Source organism: Lutjanus erythropterus, chromosome 4, assembly GCF_056507025.1.
Source record: "Lutjanus erythropterus isolate fLutEry1 chromosome 4, fLutEry1.hap2, whole genome shotgun sequence".
Lineage (NCBI taxonomy): Eukaryota > Metazoa > Chordata > Actinopteri > Lutjaniformes > Lutjanidae > Lutjanus > Lutjanus erythropterus.
Genome location: NC_139320.1, coordinates 17,953,103 through 17,966,340, shown reverse-complemented (window position 1 = coordinate 17,966,340; position 13,238 = coordinate 17,953,103). Strand labels below are relative to the sequence as shown.

The window sequence follows — 13,238 nt, the reverse complement described above, 5'->3', positions numbered from 1 at the left end:
CATATTTTGCATAAGGTAATTTTGTAGTGTAGATTCTAAACAAACAATTAGTATATATTATATAAGAAATGCAATTAAAAAAGAAACAAACCCTCACCACCAAAAAATACAAAAACGTTGCTGTATTAACGGGACAAAATACTTTATTGTCAAATTCATAATAATCATTTTACATTAACACAACAATTTTTCCTTATATACAAGTTATTCACAAATCAGCCTACACACAATTAAAGTTTTATTACACAGCTACAGTTCTCAATAGCATCTACAACTGTTGTCATGACAAGTAACTAGAGCTGCCCTCCTTTTTTGGTTCAACATGCATGACAAACAAACTGAATGCCCAGTCCTGCCCAACGAAAAGAAAAAAAAAAGCTTCTAACCATCAGTAATTTTTGTGAGCTTGTGGAAAAATAGAGAATCTCAAAGCATTAGTCAACACTAGTCACTCTCATGATGCATGATGAGACATCCAATTTGTGATTTGGCTGCTTGATTGATTGAGAAATTTTGATCAAATCACATGATCACTGCATGTGGTCAGTGAAATACGTGTTAAAAAGATCACATCAGACAATGCTCCACAAATTCAGAAGTGAGAAAAAACCTTGTTTATCACTGTTTACCCTGTTTATACTTAAGGTACCAGTTAAATATCCTCAAATTGATGATCTATGAGAAAGACATTTAACAGACTGTATCAGCGACAGAAACAAAGTATACAAAATGATGAAAGAAAACCACAAATTGTGACAATTGACATTTTGTTGCCATGGCAGAATGCTGTCCTTTAGCCCTATGACATCACTGAGCCCTTAAAAATCAGGAAATAAAAAGGGAAATGAAACACAAAGTCACAACATCAGCAAATGTTCCCTAAAAGTTAAGAAAAAAAAAAAAACAGAAAAGACACAAAGTTGCTCAAATCTCTGTCACTAACGTCAGCAAACTGAGTTTTGTATGAGTGTCTAAGAATGTGCGTTGCTGTATTTGTGTCCCTGTGTGCAGGCATGTCTGTATATGGCTTGTCTTGTATGCATTGATAGAAACATGGACATATATGTCACAACATACACAACATTTTGATACGTATGTTTTCTCCTCTTCATCGACACTGGCTTACAGTTCACACTTTGAATCATCTGTTATTGTCAAACTCCTGGTTGCGATGTTTCGTCTTAATTGTTGCCATACTTGATGTCAGGAAGTTTCCTCACAGGGTCATCAGAGGTGCAGAGTTCTGTGAGATTAGGTCAGTTGAGGGCTGGAGCACTGCTCGGTGGCAGTGTGGGAGTGTCGTCTCTAAATGCATCCGACTGAAGGTCTGCAGGGGGAAAAAGTACACTGTCTTTATCTTCATCAAATGTTTTACTGTACATACTCAACACAGTGTACGGCATGCATTTTCAACATGAGCTCCAAGAGAGGTTCACAGTCACTCCAGTTAGGTCTTTGCGCTTTCAGCATTTGAAATAAGAATATTTTTTCTCTTCTTTTCTAAATGCAAAGTATATTTTCATTCAAGGCAACAAAGAAATACCTATAAGAGTCTTCAGCAAGTTTTTGGATAGGTGCACCATGTTAATACAGCCCTAAATAATTGACTTTTTCATGGCAGCCATATTGATATAGTAAAGGCAGGTGTTATCACCCTCATCATCTAAGCCTGTTATTAATAGGCTTGTTTGAGATGAGCCAGACCTGCGAATATCACCACACAATTCATGCCGGTGAGATTAGTGTCTGACTAGATCCCAACTTGCTCTGATTTCATGCACATGCACGGGCAACGGTAACCTCACGAGCTTAGGGCGGCTACAGTTTTTACAGCCAGGCGCAGCAGCTGCTCTCCACTAACTGCTAATGCCTGGCTGTCACCTGATCGATAAGCTGACAGGCGCTGACTGGCTTTTAGTTTTGACAGCAAACACCAGGTGTTGCAAAAATTCCTAATTTTATTTGTAATTCTATCATTTAACATGTGATATAGTCTTGTGTTGTGCAAAAAAGGTTTAATCTGTTAACAGACATATATCTGTGTGTGGTTGATAACAACAATAATAATAATAGTAATAAATAATAATAAATGATATTTATATATAACTTACTGAAACAAGCAGTTACAAAGTGCTTTATAAGACAAACATAAACAGAACAGAAGGTCATGTGACAGTTGGGAGATCACTTCATCAGCTTCATCAGTGATCAAGAATACATCCTTTATTTCATCAGCTATAACTGTCCAAACATGATCTGCAGACTACAGGTAGCCTACAGGTGATCTAACAGGAAATGTAAATATCTCTGTCACTTCCTGTGTATTCTGTGAAGGCAGCTGGAAACTGTCTGACGTCACTGCAGGTTTTCGTCACCACCTCCCACTGCAGCTGATCTTGTCTACTTTCCAGCGAAGGCACAGTTCATCTTGAACAAGCCTAATGTTTAGTCGGACAACGGACGCTACAATTATAAAGTGAAAGTGTCTGCTCACTACAGCAGCAGCAGTGTGGCAGCACAGAGTAGCAGGAGTCAGATTTCCAACATAATGCAGTAGACTGTGATGAAGTTGGTTTGAAGTCGAATATTTGACAGCTTCACTCTGGATCTTATTCAGTTTCACTGGGTTGAGGGAGTCAAATATCCATCTTACTGACTCCACCATGATATGCTTTAGGCCAGGGGTCTGCAACCTTATGATCAAAAGAGCCATTTTGGGCCAAAAAAAGGCGGGGGGGGGGGACCGTGTCTGGATCCACAGGTATTAAATGCTCTCTTTTCCCTGAAGACTTTTTTTTGGCAGCCGTAGCTTATGGAGGCTCAAGAAGACGAGTCACTATCACAATTTAGAGGAAAAGACACCGAGCCATAGACAGTCTTTTTTGAAATTTGGTGTACAACATACTGCAATAGATTTTTGAGTTTTGTGCCCAACTCAAACTTTTACAAACTTTCTACTGACATTTAGTTGAGATAATTTACTATTCTTCCTTAGATAATTAGAGAAACTCAAAAAAATTGTTTCAAAATTTGGTCACAGTTAGCTGTGAACCTGATTTGTTACTGTTTTGTTGCCTTAAAATTAAATGGTTTACGGTGTAATTTTTTAAATACAACATTTAGGGGTTTCTAAAATTCAAATATTTAAATTTATCTAAAGAAGAAAAGTAAATTATCTCAACAAAAGACCTTTTTCAAAACCGAAGAATTTGGCTTGGGCTCCAAACTGATGTATGTAGTATGTTGGCTTCAACGTTTGAGCGGTCTCATCTTTTTTCATAGACCTACAACAATGAAAAATGATTCATTTCGATATATTTTTTGCCAAAGTCACAGGGAGCCACTGGAGAGGAGCTAAAGAGCCGCATGTGGCTCTGGAGCCTCAGGTTACAGACCCCTGCTTAAGACTAATCACAGAGGTTGCTTAGTGTTACCCTGATATGGAGCTGTTTCACACTGGCACCTTATAGCCCTGCGTTTAATCAATTCTCAGGGGACAACCCCAAAACTTTGGGTTAACCCACTTTGGAATGTGACACGATAGTGCCAGTATGAAAACTTTCTTAGCTCTCTTTGCCTGGGGCTAAGATCTGATGCTAATGTGTCATAACTAAGACTCATTGTGGTGTCTCTAATCTAGATGCTTGTTGACCAAGTAAACATTATTATCATATTGGTAACAAATTTCTACGCTGTTGCTTAGATTTTGAAAGTGGTAGCTGGAGTATTACATATATGAGTACTTAAAAGACGATAGTAGGACTTGATAACGCTTAAGTGATAAGGCTATTTTGGTTGTTGTTAGGGTGTTGTTAGGTTGTACCCCAGTGGTTACCTAGAAAAACAGTAATATAATATATTGTAATTACACACACATTTTTACACCCCGGATGGGAGAAACAAGGCTCCCTGGATATACTGACTCATAATCAACTATAATACTGTACTATTTATTCGGTTTGTGGTTGCATTTTGCAATGTTTGCAATGTCACACATTTTCCCAACAAAAATTAGAGAAGCATGATGACTTGCTGATGCTGTGAAATAATTCACAGGAGCTGCTGATGAGTCATTATTTCCATTGAAAATATTTTTTTAAAAAATTGGCACAATTGGGTTCTTAGAGTGCAGTCTAGACTGGGATATTTTTAAGTTTTAACTTTAAGTTTTTTTGTTTTTTTTTCTTTTTTTGTTTGTTTGTTTGTTTTGATCATGAGAGGGAGTGTAAAGCATAGAGTATGATAACATGTCCAACTCACCAATGAGTGTCAAACCTTGCTGCTGGTTCAGTATAACTGACGTCTCCTCTTCCTCCTCCTCTTCTCCCCAGTCTGCAATGTTGGCCGGGGGGATGCACTGCTCCAAGAACAGGTCTTCCTCGTCCTCCTCCATGTCCATGTTCTCTGGAGGCCAGCGCAGCTCCCCACTCTCCACCTCGCTCACCTCCGTGGGTTCCACCACGATGGAGGGTAGACGCTCCTTCTCGTGGTCGTGGTCCAGGCTATTCAGGGTGGTCTCTGGGCTTAAGACAACCTCAACAGGGTCAGGGAAGATCTGGAGGAAAAAGGGGTGAACAGCTGACTGAGAACTGAGCAGAAAAGTCAGGCTGAAACTAAGTTCAGTTCACAGCAAAAACACATCAGAGAATTTGTTAATCTGCATTTGTTTTAATAGTTTTGAAATCAGGTATATTGTCCAGCTTTGACCACTCTCATATCGACTAATCCTACAGATTTCTCTCTCACACACACACACACACACCTACGCAACGTCTGGATCACGGATTTTGTGTACTTTGTGTCTCATGGTTTTTAATCCGTGTTTTTTATCAGGGTTTGTGTCACTACTCTCTAGAAGTGTCGAGTAACTGTTTAGATCTAACAAGCCCATTTTAAAATAAGTGGAATAAAATTTACATTTTATCCAAAACTATTATATTGTTCTGGTGTGACTGGGCTGCAACGCTAATTTTAAAAAAAGGTTTGGTCACCGTATAATGAAAGAACATACCTGAAATGGCAATCTTTGGTCCTTCCTTTGCATGTCTTCACAGTTTGGATCTTGACCACTCATCTCCTCCATCTCTCTGCAGATGAAACAACACCATTATGAGACTAGAAACACACACTTTAAAGGAACAGGTGCCATTCTCAGCATAGGAACCTTCCCTTTGCAAATCTGAAGCCTGTAATAAATCTCTTTTATTCCTCTTTTCTATGTGTAGAAACCCCTTAATACAGTAGAAACCCAAGAATCCCCAGAGAGCGCCTGTCTTGAATGGACTTTGAATTTGTCTTGAAACTTCAAGTTTTCATAACCACTTTACTTTATAACTCTCCTTGAAATATATTTGAGCAAAATATGACATACCTGACATGTCACAGTTACCTTGAAAAATTACAGATTTCTGTGCATCTGAATATTATTGGAACCATTTGGGATAATATAAGTATATAAAGAAAGTGTTTTTAGCCATTTTAATGCACTTTAATGAGGAATGTTATATATTAAAGCTAACAACTCTAACAAAAGACTGGATCTTCATGCACTGAGATGAGTTAACTAACATACTAAATCACTGTGTGCCACCTATCCTTAACAGTTAACTAGTTAGCTATGTATTATTGAAACATATTGGCAAATTAGCTGTATTATTATACCAATTCTCTTGTGAGCCACAATGGAGGCTAATACGGCTAAGATTAGCCAGACTACAACTGCTGCTGATTTAGCAGCTATGGGTAAGTACAAATAAAAGAAGACATGAAGATATTAAATGCAATAAATGTAATAGGGGGTTTCTGCTCCACCTCTTTATAAACTAAGGCAGTGGTTTTCAAACTTTTTGTGCCACTGCCTTGCATTGCCTGACCCCTGCATTAAGCAAATAGCTTGTGTGCTGTAGGAGGGACATTCAGTTAATATTTTGTTCTTTTAGAAACTCAGATTTTATGGAGTTTAATATATATATATACATATAAATATATATATATATATATATGTATGTATATATATATATATATATATATATATATATATATATATATATATATATCTTTGGATCTAGGATGAATGATGTTTGCCACTTAAGACAATACAACAGATGCCAGAAATCTGCAGTGATTGACACTAGATGGAAAACTAGAAAATCAGGATTTTCAGCCTATTGACGCTGACACAGCCTTGTTAGTCTCATTTTGACATGTGTACAAGTGTCGAACAGCTCTGAGGCATTGGATGAAATCACTTCATCCGGTTTCTATGAAATAACATCACTGTCCCCCTCATGCCCTTGTGTCATCACAGAATAACACTAGTATGTCTGTGTCCAACATCCCAGACCTTTGATAGGTCACAGATTTTCTGTCCTACATCTGATTTGCCAAAGCTGGTCTGACTGTGTGAATTATGTGAGTGTGTAATTCTCCTAACACACACACACACACACACACACACACACACACACACACACACACACACACACACACACACACACACACTCTGAAACATACTCAGATTAGTGCAGAACTCAAATAGGGTTTGATACCAAAATGGATTATGTCCTCTGACCCTCATATTTTATTTTTTGACAGAACAAATGCGCTGTTTTGGCTCTATCAAATCTTATGAAGGGTTGTGAAGCAGAAGCTGTTGAAAACCTCTATGTCATCTCACTGACACTGGTGCAAATAGTGGCTTTATTTTATGTGACATACAGCAACGTTATCTCTGTTGATCTGATCATGGGACCTGAAACAAACTGTATTTTGGGCCCTTGTTATCTGTAAAGTAGTCATTTGTTTCTGGTAGATGCATGAGCCTGTGTCAACATCCATCGTCAATCTGTTTATGGTCTCCAGAAAAGCCGACAGGGGATTAAGAAGGACTGAGGATCTGTCCGAATCCTCTTTCCTCCCCTCTCTCCTGCTCCCTCTCTTTTTCTAGCTGCATCTCAGTGTCTGTCCTCCCTCCATTAAGTACCAATCACAATTTGTTGTCATTCAGTGGCCTGGTGTAATGACACAATCTGTTAAATCTTGCTTACTCTTAAATGAAATTTCAGTTGAAACTCAGATCTAATCTCCAGTCCTTCTGTTTTTAGTCGCAGTGTCTGGTACTTTTTGGTATTTGCTAACAGCACCACCAGTCACGCAATTTCAAACTGAGGAGGGAAATTTAACTATTTTGAGAGCTTGCGAATACTTCCTGGAAATGAGACAATTTGGTAGAAAAAAAGGTTAGTTAAGACATCAAAGCATGGTTAGATGAAATAGAGGAGATTTAATACAAATTTGTTTTTACTTTTTAAGGACTTAAGGCAATTTAGCTAATCTCATAGATTTTCTGTATCATGGAGGAAGGTCTTATTAATTTGCTCTTAAGACAAATATGCTGCAAAATTTATAACAACTGGCTGTTTCGGCTACCAATGAATTCTTGTGCAATCATGTGAGCGAGCTAACCTGTGAACCACTGTGCAGCATCCATCCATACGGGCAAATTAGTTCACTATGTGCAGTTGAAACCTTTTGGCTGCTATTGTAACTTGGCTATAGACTTGTAGTCTTGTTCATCAAATAGTGTAAAACCACTAAAGCACTTTTATTTCATATAAAAGATAGTACCTATAGTATCCTTTATGTCAGTTATATGCTAGTACACACCTGTCTCTGTACAAAGGGGCAATCTACAAGCCGTTATGTCTTGTCTGAGAAAGCCAGCTGAAGAAGCAATCAAGAGGCTTTAGGTCAGTGGAGTGAGTCAGTGAGTGCAGCGTGTTGAAGGTTACGGGTCAGGACCACACTGACTGTGACGTGTTCAGTTGCAAACGTGGTTTAGAAGTTTCTGAAAATAAATAAATAAAAATAAATAATAATGGCTTCTGTGTGACACTCACAAAGGTCTCTGGTTGTTTTGAATATAACAGACACTAGAAGAATTTGTAGTCTCAACTTCATCAGTGAGTTTCTCTCAGTCTCTGTCCCCCTCCACCGTCCTCTTTCTCTCACAAATTCAATGGAATTGATCAGAATTGATTTTAGCTTTTTTTCCTGTCTGACAGATTTTAATGTGACAGATTTCAGGCTTGGTGTGCCTATCAACATGCTTAAGTTCATTGTATAATATGACAAATGAAGAAACACTAAGCCAGTTTGCACAGCCGTCAAAACGAGGACACCCTGTTCTCGTCTAAATAGGATCAGCTTTGGGAGGATGCTATCATTTCTGACCCATTTGTGAATGTGTGCGGCCCCACAATTAAATTTCTGATATTATGCTGCTGACAACTGTGTCACGCTAAGCTGTTTGTGTGCCACCTGGGATGGAAACTTTCAGCAGCTATTATGATGAAGACGCTTAACCTCCATGTAATCCCTCTCATATACACTCTCTCTAAACACCTGCATGTTTCAGCTCAGTCAACAGTCACTCTTTGTTTGTGCAGCGTACTGTATTCTACATGCTACAGGTTCACATGTGCAGTATAACTTACATTATGAATAAAATAAGGAATATTCTGCCAATAACTGTAATCTATAAATGACTGAAGGATACAGAGCTCAGTTGAATAATAAAATAAATCAAAGTTCAAAGTAATAAGTCTCATGGGGAGATTTAATCCTCAAAACTTGTTTTATCACCATTTTTTTTAACAAAAAGCAGATGTCATATTTTTTGTAAAGAGCACAAGCCAAGATTACACGTAAAACCAAGTCTCAGCAGGAAAAGGAAGTACGTCAGGACTGTGATAAAATGTGTTAATAAACTAGATAACAAACTGAGTGCTAAGCATTTCTTTTTCCTGCGTCTATTATAGAAACCAGGTTCATGCAGAAATACGTGATGAGGTAAATGGAGTGGACTCACTTTAAAAATACTTCTTTTAAAGGATTCTTGCAACATGCTGTTCCTCTGCAGAGAGTTATATTATTCTGAAGAAAGTCTGTGATTCCATTACAGCAGCCATGAAGGTTTCCTGTTTTAACACAGCAATTTCACTCTTCTTGAGCATCACCAGAGCTGGACTGTTACGGTGTTGAAAGACATGCCCAGAGTTACAAAACTCTTGAAGGCTGACAGTACCATTTACTGAGCTCATCACTGGGTTCAGTCACAGCACAACCACACAGCAAGCAGCTCTAGAGTGGTTGACACTCCAACACAGGAACAAATCAGATCCAATTTGTTATCATGTAATTGCTTTTTTTGTTTTTATTTCACATTTTTCACTTCCTCTTCCTTCAACCCTTATACACACATATTGGCCAGCCACAACCTTTAACACATACACCCAGAGTGCAAACTACATACTACCACTTTCAGGGGAGCCCACTGTTTTTTAATGGGCATTAGGGTTAGGTTTAATTGTTTTTTATAGAATAATGTACAGTGAACGGGCCTTTATTTTGACATAAACCCCAACAGGGTGATGCTGGAATTTCATCATCCTCAGCGGTTTATTTCACAATATTGACCTGTTCACTGTATAATATCCCACTTATTACTGTTTTGTTACTTACTAACAAAAATCAATAATGTAACATAAAATATTGATTCTAAAATTATTTTAGGGACTTGAAAATGATTGTTGTGTTCGTAACATTGTGAACTGGAAGTTTTCTGCTCAGAGTTCATGACTTCTGTGTCATAATTATGAGCTCATGAGTTCCATTTGAATGCTGTAATTCACCAATCAGAATCAAATCTTGAACAAACCCATGTAATAATAATTAAATAACTGATAAACTTCAAATGTCATAATAGATAAATCATACCCTAATTTTACACTGGATACAATTTTAGAGGACACCCCCCCCCCAAAAAAAAAAATAAAAAATAAAAAATCACACATTTTGTTCTCAGCTTAGATTTTTAGTAGGAGCCAAACTTGCCCCGGAACAACTTTAAATTGCACTGTGCTAATACAAAATTGTAGTGCAAACAGAATATCTAACTATATGACTTAAACCAACTACCTCCTCGTAATGTAGCTACTAGAGTTTCTATCTTTTTTTTGGCTTTGTCCTCTCTTGTATGTCTCACTACTCAGTTACCCTGACACCAAGTGTACACTCATGTTTTCTTGTTGCTTAGTTGTCTTTCTTTTTAACCCCAATGTCCTGTCTTCCACTAAACTTCAAATGCAGACACATAAAACACACATATAAATGAATTTGTGCACATGACCACATTTGTATGAGACTGTGGTGTGAACCTTCTCCATCTGTAAATATCTTTATAAAAAGTCTGCATGCAGACTCCTTACCATGAACTGATCAAATGAGGATTTAACAGACTAAACCTTTTGTATGACATACCAGTTGTGCTACCTATAGTACTAACAAGATAATTAATTATCTTGTTAGTACTATAATTAGCAAACCCTTTGCAAATTAAACTTGTTTTATTCTTTTCCCTCTTTATCTACAGTGTAAATACAGAGACATAATAGTTGGAATAAAATAATACAATCAAAAGCTCCAGAACAGCTACTAAATGCATCATGTATCCAGTATCCAATTTTTACACCAACATTATAAAATCATAAAATGCCTAAAGTCCTGAGAAGAAATCTACATTTCAGCCACAAAACTGGACAAACTGATAGAGCTCCAGAGCAGCTACTATTTAAGTGGCTTGTGTTGAAATTGTGTTGTCAGCTATATTTAGTACTTTGATGGGACCTGTCATGTGCATCATCTTCACATGTGAGTTCCACACAGCTGAGATGACTTTTTACTATCTAGATCAAGAGTGACTTTTCAGTGTCGGTTTAGGGGCACAGTGAGCACATGAAGGGCAATTCAGCAAGGGAAAAACCCTTAGTTCTTTTTCATGTCAAAGATTTTTGTGTCTGAAATACAAACAGACACACACACACACACACACACACACACACACACACACACACACACACACACACACACACCTCAGCAGCCTCTTACCCCTCACATGCAGCCAGGCAGATGTCTTCTCCATCTTGGCACAGCTCCACAGTGGTGAAGCCCGATTCCTCCACATTGAGTGCAGGTGACACGAGTGGGGGTGCAGGAGGAGGTGAGCAGCTCCCACAGCACTCCCCCTCCGCAGAGCCCTCAGCGAGGCTTTTGGCCTCCAGGGCGAAGCCTGGATTGGGGATGGTCCCAAACCCCTCAGGTGTCCCAGAGGTTTAGCAGAGGATCAGGAGGTGGATGTGCACCTGGTTTTCTTTGTTAGTTAGGACAGCACCTGTATCACTCGTCCAAGTCAGTGCTGGGTCTGTCTGCTGGCTTCCCTTGTCTCCGGTATCCAACTTCCTTCCTCATGTCTCGCTCAATATCCCTGTCTGTCCCACCCCACCCCACTGCCAGGCTTTGGAGAGGAGCAGGATTAGCGTCTCTTTCGATTACAGAGGCTGGATGGGTGACGTCAACAAGGCTTGACAGTCCCCTCTGATGAGTTGGCACACTGGGTCGCTGGTGCGTCTGTAAAAGAAACACATAAAGGGCACACAGATGCCACATGGCCCCAATGTTGATGGAAGCTAAATTGACTCAAGAGGAGCACAGCTGCTCACAAAGTGGACAAGGTGAAGTTTTGCACGTTTTGATATGAGCATCTTTCTATCTTTCTTTTTTCCCTCCTGTCTTTTTGTGGACCATGCCGCTCTCTGCCTGTCCCCAACTGTGTGTGTACCGTTGCTCCATCAGTGGATTTAGATCTGGACGATTCATGGAATTAGCCCAGGGATCAAGGGCTCAGGGGTGGGGAGGGGATGGATATATATATATAACAGGCTCCAACTATTGCTAAACAGACAGAGCACTGCTAACAGCAGTGTGTAATCCCCTCTGTAGGCTAAGTCAGTAGGCTATATATGGAACAAGGTAGTGAGGGAGGAAATGCAACATGAAGGGCATCCTGTTTCTTCGCAACTTCTCTTAGGCTGGTTTTACACATTACCACACCACCGCACTTTGGACTAGAATTTAAAACTCTCATTGTACATTGACAGTGGGTCTATATATTCTCTATATGTGTATGTTTGTATCCAGCACCAGTGTGTATATGTAACTATATAGATTCTTTGTATTTTATGATTTAGTTTTCCTTTTAAATTCTTCCTTTGGTGTAACTTTTATGAAGTTTGTTCTGAGGGCACCTTTCAAATAATTCTGTTTTTTACAGTTCAAAACATGTCTGTAATTAGCCTGTTCTGCTCAGTGTAGACAGTACATTTTCATGACTACAGTATTTATATCAGGCCAGTTCAGTTACTCTTTTTTAGATTTTTTTTTTTTTGGCTTTTGCCTTTATTTTGGTAGTGACAGCTGAAGATATGACAGGAAAGGCAGTAGAGACAGAGGGAATGACACACATGGGGTGCACACTCCACCAACTGAGCTATATAAAGGCCAGATTTGAAAAAACATTGCAGTTGAAACCTGCTAAAACTTGGTTGAAGTGCAAAGTCTGTGGCACAGAAGGTTTCACCTACAGTGCTGCTGTCCTGATTTCTCATTATAGACAGGTTTGGTCCTTTTTGCACATGTTACCGGGGACACAGACAAGACCAAAAGAATTAACACTCCGCAAAACTGATGTGCAAAACAGTAGTAAAACCCAACAGTTTAAATTTAAATGATTAGGTGTACATAAAAGGGACATTATCTGTTGCAGTTTACTGATTTTTAACACAGCAAAGTCCTCAAAGTTTTGTTTTTGTTTTGTCAGTTTCAATTTAAAGGTATTTGTATGTTGTGACTGATTCCACTGCTTCGCTATTCATTTTTGTAGCAGGCAGTGTGGTTTTGTACTTTCTAAAACCTTACACTCTCCTTTGTTTTCTGTCAGTTTAAATCCAAAAAAAATGTCTGTGCACACATTGCAAAAGCTGCAGTCTCCTCTGCAAAAGCACCCAGAGAAGCCTGGCTGGATTGCACAATCAGTCTCATCTGTGTACTTATACAAAGCGCAATGGATTTAGGGTTCTAGTGTACAATATGTAGAGAACTGGTGACACTACACAGCTCTGCAGAGCACCCATGCTCACCATTCACGATTAAATTAAATTTTAAGCCCATTTCTTTTTAATAAAATGCCCTGCTACTGCTACTATTTGTCCACTGGGGTTGTGCTGTCTAAGAGTTGCAGGCCATATTCTGGCTACGCTATTATAGATACCGTGTGCTTACATACAGGCTATGTGACAAAACACTGTAAAGTATTCACAACTCTCTCCCTCATCCTCTTTCTC

General features: G+C 38.8%; 1 protein-coding gene across 1 annotated transcript; it reads right to left on the bottom strand.

Annotated features, from left to right (window-relative positions):
* Positions 1-121: 121 nt before the first annotated feature.
* On the bottom strand, positions 122-12,096 carry lbhl (LBH regulator of WNT signaling pathway, like). Its single transcript, XM_084717192.1, has 4 exons — positions 10,948-12,096; positions 5,012-5,087; positions 4,261-4,555; positions 122-1,327 (listed from the first exon to the last, which is right to left on the bottom strand). The coding sequence occupies exons 2-4, from the start codon at positions 5,081-5,083 to the stop codon at positions 1,257-1,259; spliced, it is 438 nt and encodes a 145-aa protein (XP_084573318.1). The 5' UTR covers positions 5,084-5,087; positions 10,948-12,096; the 3' UTR covers positions 122-1,256.
* Between the last annotated feature and the right edge of the window lie 1,142 nt (positions 12,097-13,238).